This window comes from Micropterus dolomieu, linkage group LG01 (assembly GCF_021292245.1).
Source record: "Micropterus dolomieu isolate WLL.071019.BEF.003 ecotype Adirondacks linkage group LG01, ASM2129224v1, whole genome shotgun sequence".
Taxonomy (NCBI): Eukaryota; Metazoa; Chordata; class Actinopteri; order Centrarchiformes; family Centrarchidae; genus Micropterus; species Micropterus dolomieu.
In genome coordinates, this window is record NC_060150.1 from 28,091,791 (window position 1) to 28,109,923 (window position 18,133).

The 18,133-nt window shown below is 38.9% G+C and overlaps 2 protein-coding genes across 5 annotated transcripts in view; one reads left to right on the plus strand and one right to left on the minus strand.

The window, feature by feature from the left end:
• The window catches only part of idi1 (isopentenyl-diphosphate delta isomerase 1), a 7,181-nt gene extending 3,904 nt beyond the window's left edge, over positions 1 to 3,277 (plus strand). The window contains exons 3-7 of the mRNA XM_046063105.1: positions 787 to 959; positions 1,056 to 1,148; positions 1,319 to 1,449; positions 1,565 to 1,669; positions 2,434 to 3,277. Coding sequence (XP_045919061.1) covers positions 787 to 959; positions 1,056 to 1,148; positions 1,319 to 1,449; positions 1,565 to 1,669; positions 2,434 to 2,646 — 715 coding nt within the window. The 3' untranslated portion in view covers positions 2,647 to 3,277. The remainder of the gene's footprint in view (positions 1 to 786; positions 960 to 1,055; positions 1,149 to 1,318; positions 1,450 to 1,564; positions 1,670 to 2,433) is intronic.
• A 654-nt stretch (positions 3,278 to 3,931) lies between these two features.
• LOC123979334 (copine-3-like) lies at positions 3,932 to 16,559 on the minus strand. Of its 4 annotated transcripts, XM_046063251.1 has the most exons (17): positions 16,357 to 16,559; positions 15,640 to 15,788; positions 15,061 to 15,240; positions 14,490 to 14,564; positions 14,325 to 14,396; positions 14,136 to 14,216; positions 13,218 to 13,307; positions 12,224 to 12,322; positions 10,586 to 10,672; positions 10,426 to 10,485; positions 10,190 to 10,323; positions 9,938 to 9,992; positions 9,742 to 9,793; positions 8,531 to 8,664; positions 7,402 to 7,638; positions 6,967 to 7,079; positions 5,937 to 6,075 (listed from the first exon to the last, which is right to left on the minus strand). In XM_046063251.1, the coding sequence occupies exons 2-16, from the start codon at positions 15,769 to 15,771 to the stop codon at positions 6,969 to 6,971; spliced, it is 1,599 nt and encodes a 532-aa protein (XP_045919207.1). In that variant the 5' UTR covers positions 15,772 to 15,788; positions 16,357 to 16,559; the 3' UTR covers positions 5,937 to 6,075; positions 6,967 to 6,968. The 4 variants fall into 4 exon arrangements, with proteins under 4 accessions (XP_045919178.1, XP_045919187.1, XP_045919198.1 ...); XM_046063222.1 differs by lacking the exon at positions 6,967 to 7,079 and having other exon boundaries at positions 3,932 to 6,075; positions 16,357 to 16,558; XM_046063231.1 differs by lacking the exons at positions 6,967 to 7,079; positions 16,357 to 16,559 and adding an exon at positions 16,003 to 16,265 and having other exon boundaries at positions 3,932 to 6,075.
• Positions 16,560 to 18,133: the final 1,574 nt, after the last annotated feature.

Sequence of the window (18,133 nt, forward strand, 5' to 3'; positions counted from 1 at the left end):
TTCATCTCATCACGCCTGGATTATTGCAACAGCCTTTTCACTTGTTTAACCCAAAAATCTATTGATCGACTCCAGACTGTCCAGAACTCAGCTGCCAGGCTTTTAACCAGAACAAAGAAATATGACCACATTACCCCTGTGTTAGCTTCACTACACTGGGGTATGCACTCCCAGTATGTTTTAGAACTGACTTTAAAATTGTATTGATCACTTTTAAAGCTCTTCATGGCCTCTCGCCTTGTTATATTTCTGACCTTTTAGTCCCATACACACCAGCACATACCTTGAGATCCTCGGGCAGAGGTCTGTTGTCTGTTCCAGAGTCTCGACTGAAAACTAAAGGGGACAGAGCGTTTGCTGTCAGGGCCCTGAGGCTCTGGAACAGCCTGCCCGAGGAAATCAGGTCGGCTGAGTCAGTCTTCAAACATACTTTTATAGGAGAGCCTTTCTCAATCTTATTTGACTTTATTGTATCCCTTTTATTTTATTCTATTTTACTTATTTTATATTTATCTTAAACGTGTATTTTAGTCTTTTCAATGTTTTCTTGCTTTTATCTTGTATTGTTTTTGTATTATTGTCTTTACACTTGTTAAGCATTTTCTACATCCTTTAACTACATCACACAGTCTTCCTCGGCAGATGGAGTTGGTTCTCCAACTACTACAAAAGCAGTGGGAATTTATTTTTTTTGTCAAATACTCCCTACTGTGTTCAGAATGCCATAATGCGCATTACGCATTAAACTATCAACTGTCTGCCTGCTCCTCCTCCTGTGCGTTGCAGTGAGGCGCGATACCTACAGTCTGCAGACAGAATGCCTGAGATAACCACAGACCACCTGGACCAGAAGCAGGTGCAGCTGCTGTCCGAGATGTGCATCCTCATCGACGAGAACGACCGCAAGATTGGAGCGGACACCAAGAAAAACTGCCACCTCAACTCCAACATCGACAAAGGTACCTGTCGGCCATGTTAAACTGCACCCACATGTCTCGCCTGTAGTACATATTTTTTATTATTTCAGATTATAGTTAATTTGTTTGTTTTTCCAGGTTTATTACACAGAGCTTTCAGCGTCTTCATTTTCAACAGCGAAGAGAAGCTGCTCTTACAACAGAGGTCTGACGCCAAAATCACTTTTCCAGGTTAGTGACGAATCCTTAAATCTCCCAGCTTAACCACTATCCATCATACTCATGCGATCCATTGGGTTAGCAGTAGCGTAATAAGAGAACTGAGCACTATTAATAGGCACTAGAAATGCGTTTAACTATCTCCTGTGTGTGTGTGTGTGTGTGTGTGTGTGTGTGTACAGGCTGTTTCACAAACACATGCTGCAGTCATCCTTTACACACAGACAGTGAGCTGGAGGAGAAGGATGCAATAGGAGTAAGGAGAGCTGCTCAGAGGAGACTTGAAGCTGAACTGGGGATCCCCATGGAACAGGTTGGGGGTGTGTGTGTGTGTTGAAGACCTGGTTTCTGCATTTAATGGAGGAGGATAATTGAGGATCATGAAGAATCTTTCGTCTGATCTCCCCTGCCTTCCTGTTGCTCCTCAGGTGACACCAGATGAAATGACGTACCTGACAAGGATCCACTACCGGGCCCAGTCCGACGGGGTGTGGGGAGAACATGAGATTGACTACATCCTCTTCATGCAGAAGGTAGCGCTGCAATGTTTGCTGGACTGTTCCACCACTACACCCAGTCATTGTAAAAAAAACAAAAAGTTTTAAACTGTTTCTCAAGGTGCAACTTTATGCCATTAATGTCATCTCCTGTCATGTTTTGTACAACATAAGATAATAATATAAACATGTTATTTTGGTTCTCATCATACAAATTAAGCATGCCACGTATGCCATTTTGTTCTACCATCTTCATTTGGATTTGGAAGAGTAGCAGCTTGTTAAATAGGTTAGAAATCCAGTTTATTGAGCATTCAGATGGTTCTAGGAAATAATTTCAGAAAGGTAAGAAAGGGACAACTTGACAGTACCCAAACAGTCAAGTTGTGGGATGTAAATCCAAAACAATTAAAGTTAGAATTAAAAGATGCTAAAATGCAGAGTCGGTTGATAATTCACTGGGTTCATCATTAAGACTGACAACTTTAACATACTAATATTTATGTAACTTCACTGAGGAGATATCTGGATTGTATTTATCCAGTGTGACTGCATTAGTTCAGTTCAGTGTGCTTTATTGGCATGAATTTAAACAATGTTGCCAAAGCAGTTTGCAACAAAATCAAAAAGTTTTGAATATGACATAACAAGATTAATCCAGTCAAGACCATTCAAATTAGCAGTTATGAATTACAAAAACAAATACTGGCAATACCAAGTATTTGTTATTTTTGACAATATGCATTATGTCTGTTGGGCTTACATTATGTACAATGATGTTTTGTTATGTGTCCCCGAAGGACGTGGAGTTGAGTCCAGACCCCAATGAGATCAAAAGCCACTGTTACGTGAGCAAGGAGGAGCTGAAGGAGATGTTAGAGAAGGCCAAGCGCAAGGAACTGGAGATCACACCCTGGTTCAGCCTCATTGCAGAGACCTTCCTCTTCAAGTGGTGGAACAACCTGCACAGCCTCAAGCAGTTCATAGATCACACCAAGATCCACCGCATGTAACCACAACCAGGGACCAATCCAATCATTTCAAACCTTTGGTTGTTCTAGTATTTGCTTGACATACCATGCCAGCTGAGCCGTTTGAGACCCCCTGACCCAATGATGTCGGAAAAATCACTGGCCACTCTTGTCGTGGTAGTAGTAAGTGTAGGACTTCAATCAAAAGTGTAGGACTTCAACCAAAAGTTGAAGCAGAGAATGTTCATGTTTGCTTGATGTTAAGAGGTGATGTGGCTGCAGTAAGTTTGTAGCTCTGAGAGGCATTCATTTAACGCAAGCAAGAAGAGCTGGTAGGCAGACTCTTAGTGAGTATTTAGAAAACATATATACGTCAGGGAGTCAATTCTGATAAACTGCACACTGGATTTACAGACGGAACAGAAGGAAAGACATTTATCCTTTTTATTTTATCAGGTATAAACATGCATTATCACTGACAACCCCGTAAAGAGAACAGCCTATTTTTTTAAAAACACTTTAAGTGCCTGAGTGCAGGTCCTTAGGTTGAGATGAATAAGCACTTATGTGACATCACATCACAACAACCACTGTCACTCTGTATGCTGACGATGTCAGTGAACAAGCTGTATCTTTGTACCCTTTTACACAATAAAGTGTTTGATTATGGTCATTGGTGGTACTTTGCTGTATTTTGGCAACAAAAAACCTGGATATCACTGTTACAATATGTTCACAGTTGGTGTCTCTATAAAACATTTGCACTGAAGAAGAAAACTTTTATAACGAGTAATGTGGACATGATAGGAAAATAGATAAAGGCATTCGTGGTGGTGGAAATGTTTGAGTTGCAGCTTTTTAATATAGAAAAAGCATTTAATCTATATTTATAGTACCATAAATAATATCTTGTTTTTTGATATCAATTTATCACCTCATTTAATAATAATGTAGTCGCACTGAAGGTACAATGGTGCTTTTCAGATGGTATTCCAGTAGGTGGCAGCAAAAGCCAGCATTTCACCTTTGAATAAGTACGAGACAAATACCTAAAGCTAAAAGCTCACTGCACACATTTGTTCACTAAAATAACAAAACTGTTACAAATTAAACTTATACCCATCAGGCCAAAGCATTTAACAGCTTTCTACAATTTCTCATTATCCAGCAATTCTTTTTCACCACCGTGCAGTGTCACAACACCCATCCTTTATTCATGTGCTGCAGTTCTCCCAAATGACCACATAGAAGTGTTCAACTTTTGATACACACTGTTACAGAATGACCATAAACTGTACAAAGGGGTTAAATAAGAGTTTAAGTTCAGTTTGTATTAATTAGAGGCACTTTATTAGTAAGCTTGATACAATGTCTGCACATTACCCATTTCCGTTAGAGCACTGAAACTGGTACACATTGGTATACATCAGATACATGTTTTATAGACTTCATTATACGACCATATAAGAACAATTGAAAAATCAAAACAGACACACTTGCAGTAAACATGCATAGATTTTAATAAATGCTACTAGTTTTTATACTGTCAGACTAAATCAAAAGTCAATAGCCAGATCACTGGAAAAACACTTCTTTGTCTGTGTCCCTGTCCAGGGAACTATGGTGTCTGCTACTCTACTTTATATGTGGAAGGCAAAGTAATCAAAAGTAACTGGCAAGATGGTAGACCACAGTAAATTTACAAACATACAATATGTCATGAGACTCAGACAATACAACAAAACCTACAGTGAGACTACTTTCTAGTTATCACAATATTTCAGATTCATACTTTAAGGTACATATAGCTCTGGGTTACAAGGGTTTATTACCCACACAGAGTTTGGCATTTCATTTGGTAAAATAACTAAACCTTGGTCTTTGTAGTACATTATTATAGGTGAGTGCATAGGAAAGTATGTGAAACATTAATGTAAATATAGAGTTTCAAAACAGCTTCAACTAGAGCTACTTGGCCATATGTATGTTATGGTACTAGTAGTGGTGCAGCTATTTTTCTGTAGATGTAAACATAATATTATTTTATAGAGAGAGGGACAGGAAAGTCATGGGAGAGCGAGAGGAGACGAGCAGCAAAAGGCTATGGACTCCCTGATACATGGAACATGCTGTACCAGGTGAGCTACCCCATGTAAATGCATTTTCATAACTATTGTAATGTTTGATGCAGGAGTCATCAAACAGGCAAAAAAAAAGTAACACTTATTACAATACATAACAAAAAAGTTAGTAAGTCAGTTTCAAATGTAAGATGTCATGTTTTAGTGAGTACCACAGAAACAATGAATGCTTTTAAATCTTTGCACTGTTTGTCTTATCTGTTATATTTAGAGCCCGACCGATTTATAGGTATGCAGATATTATTCGCCGATATGAGCTAATTGCAGATAAAATCGTTATCTGTGTTTCTAACAGCCGATTTATGACTTTAAAAAAAACAAACAAACAAAAAAAGAGTCAGATCCTTCACTCACGTTAAGAGTGTTGCGCAGTTTGCCCACCAGAGGGCCCTCTGCAACTCCCGTGTTAACAACAGGTCTACCAGGGACCACTCGTCTGTAGTTACAGTCGTTGCATCAGATATGATTCAACCAGAGGGGACATGTAAATAAATGTGAGCTCAACTAGTATCTACCACGGCTTCCTGACAGACAAAGTTATCTGCCTCCTCTTTCAAATGTGAAACCTCAACACTGCAAGTCCTCATAGACAGTCATGTAGCATTAGATGCATTCAGCAGTATAGTTTACTCTGGGTGACTGTGTCATCAATGGAGGTAGAAAAATTCTCGTAGCTTTGTATAGAATGAAAAGAGTGCTGGTAAAGGGATAAACTAGATGTGATTATGCTACATTAAAAATAGTCATTGTGGCAGATTGAAGGTAATAACTAGCCTACTGCCTGACAAAAAATATTGGCTATGTTAGGGATACGCTTTGTATGCGGATTTTAAAGTCCTAAAATATAAAGATTGGTCTTAAAAATCCCATATCGGTCGGGCTCTAGTAAAAAAAAAAATATAAAACTAAATTAATTATTTCAATAATGCCCATCAATGTACTCTTTCAAAATGATAGCTAACTAGGTCTATTTTAACACTTAACAGAAGACGCAGGTTGGTTGATGAAGCTGATTGCTTACGATGTATTGTGTGTGGTTGGGGCAGCTGTCTTTGGCTAAACTGCATGCAGTGAATAAAAGGCTCAAGTTAGGAAAGTGTAGGAAGGACATTTGTCTAATTGCATAATGAGATGAAGCTGGGATCTGCTTTATCGCTGCAGGAGATGAAACTGGTCTGTGTCTGGTTTCTTCCCTGTAGCATCAGATGGTCCCTGAAGGGTTTGGTGCAGGACTGGGGTTGGGTGGACTCAGCTTCATGGTATTAAAAAAGTCCACCAGCTGACCTGGTACTTCTGCCAACACACTCTTTGCGAGTGCTTCCCGAGGAGCCTGAATAGCAAAAAGGAGTTAAAATAGTAGTACAAAACCGTAAGAGAAAAAGAAATCTATAATTATCTAATGATTTGTTATGTGATCATTATCACCACTGGGGGGGGGCATGAATAAGAAGTAGAAAGTCATGGAGATGAAGAGAGTTATAAAGGAAAATTCCACCCTTTTATATTTCCACACACTTTGCTTTTCACTTTATTTCAGGAGCTTGGTGAGCAATATTGTTTCCTCATTTCCACTTTGTTTTGTTTAGCTGCAAACCAACTCGCCTTGGAAATAATGCAAGCCGTCAGGCAGATTGAGGTTTACTATAGTGTAGTACAGACAAATAAATGAACCTTCACAGTTTTCATAAATTTGGCTGCTAAGCTTGCTGCTGGCTCATTGTGGCATGCAACATTTGTTGTGTGAGGAGTCCAGAAAGGCCTTAAATCCAGTGACTCACATTAGAACTTGAGATTTCCTGCTGCTTCAGTGAAAATATACAAAAATGTGCTGTTATTGTACAGCAAAAAACTTTCTGTTGTCTACATTTGGCTAGGTGGCAATTAGGATTTGTGAAAATACACCAAGAACTGAAAATCTTACCACCAACTGCTGATCCAGAGCAGAATTTTCCCTTTAATGTAAACAAGAATGCGTTTCTGAGATCAGTCACCAGTGCTTCAGATCCTCAGACAGAAAGTACAACACAGTTCATTGTACTCTCTCTCTCTCTCTCTCTCTCTCTCTCTCACTTAGCACTGATGACGACTCTTTAGCAAAACATAGTATGAAAAGTTGAAAGGAAAACATGCGATGATTCAAGCAGTAATTCAGTGAGACGATTATTCATAAAGACCAATCAAAGGCAAGGATTGGCGTGGGGTTTATAAATATTTGGGGTACCCCTATGAAGGATTGGGATCGTGGGGAGGCTTCAGTTTGAATAAACTGAAGAAGGAGGCCACTTGCTGAGGTAACTCGGCCAATACGCTTTGGGCAAGAGCCTGGCTGGGCGCCTGCAAAGAGATAGATACACAAGGCACACAAGTAAGCTAATTGAGATGTGGGTTGAGGGGCTGGGAATCTCTGGGTTTGGGTACGTATACTGGCATTGGATGGGGACACCACTATACTATGTTTGGATTTGAATTTAGAAGCCTGTTAAACCAAAAATGAAGCAGTGAAATGCTGAGAGAGCTTGAAATGCATGCAGGTTTTACAGCAATTAGTTGGTTTATTGAGTAAAATCAGCTGAAATCACAGCAAACCCCTATCCCATTTCTTGTACAAAGCAATGAGTAATATAAATAGGTGTTGAATGTTTTCAGTCAGACTTACATTTTGGAACTGCCTGAATGGCACAAACTGGACTATGTCTCGCAGGGCAGCCTCGCCAGTCTGAGAGCGCAGACTTCCATCGTCTCCATCCAGGAACTCCATGGCACTGAAGTCTGCACCTCCTACTCCAACAATGATGATAGACATGGGCAGGCGAGAGGCGTTGACGATGGCACTGCGCGTCTCATCCATGTCTGTGATCACCCCGTCAGTGATGATGAGGAGAACAAAGTATTGCTTCAGGAAGACAGCGACAACAAGAGGTGGTAGATGAGTGAAATGGCTGAACTGTTTGCACAAATGCTTCTTACATTGAAGTCTCACACGGTCAAGGTTTACTTGAGTGATATCAGCTAAAGCAAAACGTCCCAAATCAAATCCCAATGTGTTATGTTTACCTACTTCAAATGATTTAAGCTTCATTTATGACTGGCTGCTGTCACTGAGCGCAATGAGCAGCATGAAATGCAAAAGGTGAGTCACTCAACAAGTTTCAATTTGTTAAAGTGACTATTGATAATGATTATTAAAATGAACAGTGGTATTACTTGCCACTTTTAAGAAGTTAATTTTAACTAAAATCAAGGGTTCACAGAGTTCCAGATATATGCAGCTATTGTCAAGCATACAACTCAAAGCAGAACCTCTCCTGGGCATACAAATCTAATAACTATGAGCCTGCCATCTGATGATAGCTTGAACAGGCCATCTCTGTGGTATTATCCTATAAGTGCTGTTGCTCTGGATGAAGCTATTATTAAATAATCCTGTTACCAATTGTGAAAATGATGCATCAAGAATTAGGAAATGAGTAGTGGTAGGCTTTCTTTCCCATCCCACCCAATGTGGCAAAACCAAATTTCTCCTGCAACTACAACTTGTGCAACAGGCAGGGGCAGTGCAAGGGGAATAGTGACTAATGTCTTTTTGCACTGTTGTAGCCAAACTACTTTTTTAAATACTGATGATCAGGAAGGAGTGCAAACCATCTTCCACTGTAATTCATCGGTGTTTGGAGAACTGCTTGATCCGTTAAATATGGAGAGTCTCTGTGCATGCCGTGAAGTCAGCCTGGCTGTCGAAGGCTATAGTCATATTGCTGGTGATGGCTGAACAGATAATTACTCACTGATGCAGTGGTCTGCTGAAGGGCTTGCTTTGCAAAGCAGGCTACATGGTTGATGATAGGGGAGAAGTTGGTGGGACCGTAGAGTTTGACCTGTGGCAGGCACTTCCTGTAGGCCTCCACCACACCTTCAATGCCTACACACACACACACACACACAGGATCACACATGTATCAGCACACTGCAAACAGAGTGCTACTGTATTAAACTGCACAATATCATCTGCTTCAACCTATATATATGTAATACATCTGTATAAATGTATCTAAGGTAGCGATAGACTGATAAATCGGTCGGCTGATTAATCAGGCCGATATCTGGTACCTGCACTCACAAGGCCGATGTATCATCCTAAATGACAGCAGACCTAATCCAAAACCATTACTGGCTAGCATTAAATATATATTGTTATACTGTAGAGAATAATGCAGCTGACTAGGGCTGTAGCTAACGATGATTTTAGTACTGAAAGCTTCTACAGATTATTTCGTCAATGCATCGTTTAAGAAGTACTTTTGCTTGGCGGAGGCGGGATCAGCTGTGTAAGTTGATAGTTGATAGATATTTACTAGTCCTTTCGGAAATTCATAGTGTGTCACACAGCAAACATCAGACCAACAACATCAACAGACCAATAACCAGACAACTTTAACTTGACATAATCCTATACTTTGGACAGCTTCTTTTTCGTCCCTCTCTATTTTCTCTCATCCTCCACTTTGCAAACAGTGCCATTATAATCACGTCGTGTTCACACAGCGTAAGCGCGATGTGCGACAGTAATAAATGTCCATGCAAAACAGTGTGCTATATAGTTGGATATGGATTAAACAAAGCATCAACACAAATAATTTGCGTCAATGCTATTTAGTAATCGAATTAATCGATTTAATCAACGAATTGTTTCAGCCCTACAGCTGAATGACGTCACTTCCAACAAACTGTACCCCACTCTCCCTTAAACACCAGTCACGTTCTGAAATCAGCATTACATAAAGTATTTTGCTCTTTCATTACTTAGTAAAAGATCCATCAAAAAACACATGCTACTGGCTAAGATAACCATGTAGTATTTAGATTAGATTATACTTTGTATGGAATAATGGAATTATACATGACTTTTCTTTGTTTTCATATCAGCATTATATTTTGGCATCAACCATTTAAAAACCGGTCAACCACTAACTATAGGTTCACTGATTTGGAACTATACCTGCACAAAATGGATTTGATGGGTTGAAATTGAGAGGAAACTCGTGGGAAACCTGTTAAGTAAAACACAATATCATCAGATATCATTTCCTAAGACAAATCACCATGTGGCTTTTCTATCTGATTCAAAGTGCATTCAAACAGCAGTCCAATCCTTTGCATCCATTTGCAGTTTTACATTTAAATGCACATCTTACCTGCCATGTCGGAGGTATTTGTGCTCCAAAGCCAAAGGAGGGAAACATCTTGTCACTACACAGGAGGGACAAACAACACTAGAACATAAGTGTCATTTAAATGCAAACTATTCCAGCTATTACATTGTCACTGATATTTTCAAAGTTTGTTGGGGTTATGTTCATCCATGCTTCTGTCACTATTAGGGAAATTTGATGATGTGAATATGAAGTTTTCAATGTACTAGACAGTTTTTTATGTATCATACATACGTGTCATAGTCCTGGATGACATTGCCCACGGACCAGATAGCAGAGAGGTACTCGTTAACGCCCTGAGGACTAATGTAATGCAGAGACTGAGGAGACTTGGGATCCCCGTTGGAGCCTGTGAAGTCTATAGCCACCTGCCAAAACATTCAATAAACATAACAGATGCAGATATCATTAGCCTTATTCGTGAATTAATAATAATATAAATAAGCTTTAATAGAGAAGCCACAACTTACAGTGAAGTTGATTTGACAGCCTCCCATGATATAATCCAGGAAGGTATACTCCCTCACCACCTAAAAGAGGACACATAATCTCAAATCCATGCTGCTGCTGAAGTCCAAGGATTAATAATCACACGTTCAACAAGCAAAAAATAAAAATACAGTACTGCACCTGGCATAGCTTCACACTCACAACACCAGAGTTCTTGTAGCCTTTCTTCTTCTGTTTCTTTTTACTGTTGATACATTCAAACTCGGCCTGAGGACAGAACAAAACAGCATGGGTGTCTGTGTCACTGCCACAAGACCATAAACATTAAAGTAATGTGTTGGAAAGTCACATTTTGCTTGGAAGTAGTCAGTTTTCTTAGATGGACTGATTCACAATGATTAGTAGGTTCTGACTAGGGCTGGGCAATAAAACAATAATAATCGCAATATAATTTTCCTCAATAACAATATAACAAATGTTCAATAAATTTAATTCATTTGAATCACAAATTAATTAATGCTTAATTTTTCTATTAAGATATTTTTTTGTTGAGGATAAGGGACTGGAAAAAGATTTTACTTAAATTTACTCATATTTGTTGAAAAATAATAATTATTGTGAAAGTTCTACTCCACTTGAAACACTTGATGATCCACTATTTGGCCTGTTTTTGTTCTGACCGTAAAGAATAATTTAAAACCATTAAAACAGTGTTTGAAACAAAGCTGCAAAGATTAATTATTAGTTGTCAATAGAGCTGCACCATTTGGAGAAAAAGTCATATTGCGATTATTGTGGACAATATTGCGATTCAATTATAATGGAACAAATGGTACTATGAGTCTACTTGCTTAATTATCAAGGAATGCGTGACATATTGACATTCTGAAATGTGTATTTCTCAACTTGAACAGAGTTAAACGATAAACAATATTTATAACAATAACAAGTAAAACAGATGTAAAACAGAACAAGGGGAGCGTGTTGCTCTCAGGAGGAGGAGGCTAGAAGCAGCAAATATTGGCACACTGGCATCGACTCAGTGTACATCTGTCTGATGCAGAGTCTCTATCCACATCCTGGAGGATGAACTGTAAATGAGCGCATTGTATAAAGAGTATAATGTTTAGTTAATAGTTTACTGTTAGTATAACAATATAATATATTAAATACTACATTCATTAGAATTTCATATAATAGTATACTTTTTACCACTTGTTGAGTATTAAAACCAGTTACAGCCGTTTCATTTTTGTGGGTTGTTTTTTTTTTTTTAAATGTAATAATTGTGCAAGCAAAAGCCTCTACATTGGTCTCTAATTTGTTAATGCTAAGTACTAACTTGTCAATAATCATATTATTCAACATTTAATGATTTGCTGTAGCACGTCAAACTTTTTTTAATGTCCCGCCCCATCCAGGCTGTGATTGGTCAGTTGACGAAAAGTGAGTGACATGCACATCGGCTTTATGAAAAGTTGAACATGCTGAACAACAAAAGGCACTGATATAGCTAAATGCTATGCTAGCCAAACCTTCCTTATCTTGTCCCTGTTTTTTTCTGTCTTACTGCTTCAGCTGTTGCTGACATCGCTCTGTCTGTCATTAGCGGCGGGGCAGGAGGGGGGTTACGGTAGGTTGTTATCTTAAAAGTTTAAAAAAAACATTTTTTTATAATTTTCTGACATTTTATAGACCAAACAACTAAGCAATTAATCGAGAAAATAATTGACAATGAAAACAATCGGTAATTGCAGCCCTACTTTGAAATTTTAGCCGTTCCATCCAAACAATCCACCCACACACACACAGTCATACCGGAGATGTTCGAGATGCTTCTTTGAGGCGTGTCATTGTGGTTTCAAAGGTTCCAATAAGATCGTGAGAGCCATCGTTGTCATAGTCATAACACTCGACCTGAAGCAGGCAAAACATATAATGATGTGGCAAGCAGGAAAAGTGTTCAATCTTTCACAAAGAGAAACAAAACTACAAAGCAAGTTCACCCAAACTTCAGAAAATAATGACCTCACTGTGAAGTGAAAGGAATAGTCACTATGTAATGTTTTCACAGCGAGATCTATGCATTATCCAAAGTTACTGGGAAACCTCTAATGTCCATTCGCCTCCACTGTATTGGGCTGTAGGCACATTCTAAAAATCAGTGAGAAAAGCTTTTCTGAATTTGAGTGAACCGACACTTTCAGTTTATTTTTTAAAAACTTGGGAGGCACAGAAAACAAAAGAAACAAAAACATGCAAAAGTGAGATTCAGAACACAAGTTTTTGTAATACTGATGTGCTAGACAGAAGTTGGCAGTACAATGACTCAAAGAAGAGTATGTGAAGTTTCAGACAAATGTTCTGACAGGATCGAGTTGGATGAAGGAAACTTGAGGCGGTGTCTTGGCCTCCAATCTACCCCATTCTCACACTTCACCAGTTAAGTGATGGTAAGATGAAAAAAGACAAACACTGTAACACACTGGGTAACTCACTTGTACTGTCAGGTTGGAAACTGCTTCCTTCTTGAAATGTTGGCTTCAGAAGTTAAAAAAATATACATCATCAAGCTAGTACTAAATCAACTCCAATCAGTTAATAGGTTTTGAGATATCTGAGACAGCCAACATAATTTCCTCTGAAAACTATTTAAACCTTCAAGAGAGGTTGTCATGACCATGAAAATACATAGTGTCTCTGATATTTAACCAAAACAATTGCAGGTGTTTAAATAAAGACATTCCAGAGGTGCAAGTAGGTAAAAGGTTTTAAAAAATAAAAATAAAAATAAAAAAGGTATCACAGGTACTTTTATAGGTTTATCCAGGTCTCCTCCACAGAGAGACTGCAGGGGGATTCGAAAGGGTTTCCATGTTGGATTCAGGTTGTTCTTCACCACCTGAGGACAGAATTAATGAAAATTATAAAATGTATATGGAACTCATGCAGCTTCTTAAATTAAACTAAAATCACATTTAGTCAGTTCTTTTTGCAGTCACAAATAATAACATGTTTAAACATGTGAGAATACCAAATTAAATGCACATGGTCAGCACTTAAGCCCCGCTACAAGATGCCTTCACGTATGCAGTTTAGTCAGTCTGTTGTGCTGCCCCCGTACAAAGCTACAGATCAGGAATTATCAACAGGTCTTTTCTAATTGACAGTATGCCAGTAATTCAGTGCCTTACGTCTTACAGTAAGAATTATAGTCAATGTGCCACAGTTTCTGTTTAAATTTTTATACATTTATATATACATATACAATTATACAGTATATATTATCTGCAGTTACATCACTAATGCAAGTTTTCCAAATAAACTAAAAGATAATGAAAGAAAAGTGAACTGTTTATTTGAATCATGGATCTTTATAAATACGCTGTTTTAATAGTAGCATATAGTCACACAGGGGGAATAAATCCATCCTTTATAGAAATCTTAAATGTTGATGCATCGATAATAGTATTACGATCACATTGTAGCCCTCTGAATCACAATCCAATTGTGAGGTGCATAGAGATTCCCACCACTATGCTAATGCTTTGTTGCAACACAGCTAGGGCCATCAGAGATTCCTCTTTTGAAACAGACAAAACCAAAAAGGAAGTGTAAGGTAACTAACTGTTCATCTCCTAACAGTTTCATTACCGTCTGTGAAAAGGGACCAGAAAAGAAATGAAAGGTTAATATTAGATTAATACGTTTTCCATTTGCATGTGTTTACCTCTGTCCTGTGAGCCAGCTGCCACCCAGTTTCTGTCTGCTTGTAGAATTCCAGGTAAGGGTCGGACTTCCCGAAGAAATCCTGTAAATGAATAAAAGGAATGAAGCAGACGAAGAAGTAAAATGCATGCATCTTAAATACCTAAAAATGAACAGCAGCATTTAAGATGTCAAAAAGAACCACTCATACCTTGTTATCTAGTTTTCTTGCTTCAGCCTCAAAGTTCACCACCCTGTTATCTTTTATTTCTTCTGCACTGATCTACAGCAGAATGAACAATGAACAACAGAGGAAAAATAAACACAGCCAAACAACATTGCAACATTTCTCTCTAGCTCTCTCTCTGCCACTCACTGTGATGGTCCCTTTTCCAGCAGGGGTCTTGTTCTTCAAGACGAGTGGTCGGGTCAGTTTTTTACTAGACACAACCTGGAAGCAAGTAAAAAGGAGAATAAAAAGGAGAAGTAGCCGAGCGAAATGAGAAGAAGGAATGAGCTCATCCTGAGTGCAGCAGAGCAGCCACGGGGCAAATAATGTCCAAAAGCATCAGAGAGGATGAACATCAGATTAGATGGACAGAGTCTACACAGCAACTGCTTTATCAGGGATGTTAAGTCTTGATCTCTTAACATGGTAAAACAGCAGTATGTTATTACACAGCAGCATGTGTCCTATCACGGTCTGTCTGACTACACTGTGATGTCTGTTTATTAGGAATCTTCATACTGCCGGGAAGTGTGAACCAAACATTTTTAAACGTTGTTCAATGAAATTAAAAGTAAGGAACCGAAACCTTCAGCACACCACAAAGTCAAACACTCACAAAGGGAGTGACTTATTATTGGCTTTAGGAGCTAAAGAGCGGCTTTGTGTGAACATGTATGCTGGAGTCATGTCCTCCCAGAAGAAGAGAGAAAAGCCATACCTGGCCCAGGGTGCACTCCAGTTGCCCCAGGAAGTCGTCGTCACTCAGGTCAATAGTTTTGTTGTCGATGTCATAAACCCCAAACTTCAGTTTCTGCACTATTTCAAAGTAGTAGTCGACGACAAACTTTTTTGCAAACTTTGGGCTGAGACAATTCTGGACTTTCTCTGTGCGCCCCACCTGTTAGGAAAGGTTGGATTGCTTTATTTTTGCTACATGCACACATTTCAAGAGATTCACTAGTCGGAGAATTAAAATTGCCGTAAAAGGTAGAACAAGTAGTAGTGGCTTTACACAACAATAACCGTTCCACCTCAGGGTTAAGGACTGGCACTGCTTTTCTACTGCAACAGTGACAGAACTGCCACACGCAGATTACTTTAAATATCAAGCATAATATGATCACAAAGGAGTGGAGGTTTCATAGAAGTGTATTTACATGCATTTCAAAATAACATTTATTTTGTGTACTGACTGGTTTCAAACATATTTTAGCAGCTTTACAACCGTTCCCCACTGTCAACTATACACAGGTACGATCTCTGATTAAATTAATCCAGCCGCAGTCATCTTACTGACCTCATACCACTGGGAATCAGAGCTGCTCATTAGAAGGACACACAGAGGGTCGGACTTTGAGCCGATGTCTCGGTCCAGGAGATTCTCACAGGACACAGTAAGCTCCACCTTGGTTACACACTGAGCAGCCATGTCTGACCTGCAACAAGCTGGAGAAACAGCACAGCACAGACAGGAACATTGCTGTGTGAACAAAACTTAAATGTACAAACCGGACGTAACGTTAACTTTCATTTATCTAACGTTAGTCAATGTGATGTAAATTAACGTCAGTCCTGAAAGGACATATTTTAAAAATATATTTTACAAGAAGCAGATAAAGCTTTTGTTTAAGGTTTTTTACTTTACCTTCAGTGACATTACCTTCAACTTACATAACGTTACAGTTTAACGTTAGCTAGCTTCATGTAACTTCACTGCATAAAACCGCGGTGCCTCCCACAGACATGCAGTTATTGTGTCATGGAAACCGTGACACAATAACTAGCACTAATGAAGTCTAATCTGGCCATTAGGGAGGATAAAATCTGACGGGTTAACGTTAATTTACAGTAATTTAAGGGAAAGTAAAACAGCTAACGCAAGCAAGCTAAATGGGCTAACGTTAGTAAATGATTAAGTTGGAAACGTTACGTTAAATGTGATAATAATCGTTAGATTGTTTAACGTTACTTAACTTCCGGACATAATTAGGTTCTAATGTAAATCCAAATTTACCGTTGAACGTTTGAGACACGAAGAAAATATTTTCCTGGGTGACGCTGGTGTTCACTTATGTTACTACGCGGTAGAGTGGTATCCTTCCGAAAGTAAATGTTTCGCAGATGTTGGCTGAGGCTCCTGCCTTCAACACGCAAAAATTACGCCCACCAAGACCTAGACCTTCTTCTTCTTCTTCTTTAGGGTTTAATGGCGGTTGGCAAACCAGTTTAACGGTGCATTACCGCCACAAGCTGGACTGGAGTGTGGAACGAGAGATTAAGCAGGAAATAAATGAAATAAACAAAAACAAACAAACAAATAAAAAAACAAAAGAAAAACAAAAACAAACATAAATAAAATTCTTTTTTCTAACTCAGTTTCTTTAAGAAACTTAATTATATGACAATATATCTGGCCTGCTGTTTTCCCCAAGAGACCTGTCAATGAGATATCATGATGTTTTGCCTTCCGTAATGACTGAAAGAGGCGTTCCCTATTGATAGTGTATCTCCTACACTGAAGGAGAACATGTTCAACCGTTTCTTGTTGGTTACAATATATACATTTCCCAGTTGGGTGCTTACCTATTTTATATAATGAAAGGTTGAGACCTGTATGTCCTATTCTCAGACGAGTGATTATATTTTCTTCCCTACGTTTCCAGCCCACCATCCTTCTGGCACCAACCTGTCTCTGTACATTATATAGGTGCCTTCCAGTTTCACTATTGTCCCAATGCTCCTGCCAAACTGACTGTGCATAGGTCCTGATAAATGTCTTAGCTTCATCTTTAGTTGATGGGGTTTTTAGGTCTACATGTTTGATTTTGAGTGTTCCTTTGGCCAGAATATCCACCTGCTCATTTCCCTCCACACCAACATGAGCAGGAACCCAAAGGAAGCATGTGGATAATCCTTTTAGCTCCATCCTGTACAATATAAGGAATATGTCATTGAGAATATTGGATCTAAATGATGATTTGCCAGATTTAATACTCATTAGAGCAGACAAGCTATCAGATGCAATAACAGTATTATTTGTTTCCCTCTCTTCTATCCATTGCAGGGCCAGTACTATTGCAGTCAACTCTGTGGTATACACTGAGACATGATCTGATATTCTTTTCTTGATATATGACTCACTTGCTGGGATAAAGACTGCTGCACCTGCACGCCCTGTATCAGGATCTTTGGAGCCATCTGTGAATATAAACATGGAGTCTGAAAAATGTAAATCAAAGTAATTCTGTACTATACTGCATGCTGGAAGTTTCTTTGACATATCCTTCAATTCCTGCTGTATGTTTAGATCTACAATTGGTGTTGGGAATAACCAGGGAGGAATGGAAGACTGTGACACTGTAGGGCTGTAGTCTAATTGTCGTAATCCTATGACTTCTGCCTTTGCATCACCAATCCACCCAAAACTTGTGAAATTTGTCTCATTGTGTTCCCAGCAATCTATTAAGAGACTCTTGGCAGGATGAGAATCACATTGCCCCTGGAGATTAACCCAGTATGCCAACATTAGCTTTACTCGCCTGATTCTTAACGGCATTTCTCCCATTTCCACCTGCATTGCTGACACCGGAGATGTTCTGACTGATCCACTGCAAATTCTCAAGGCCTGAGCTTGTAATACATCCAACTTCTTAAGGTTTGATTCTGCTGCTGACATGTACGCTACACATCCATAGTCAAAAACGGATCTCATGAGTGCCCAGTATATATTTTGTAGAGCTGCTCTGCTTGCTCCCCACTCTTGTCCTGACAGACAACGAAGTATATTGATG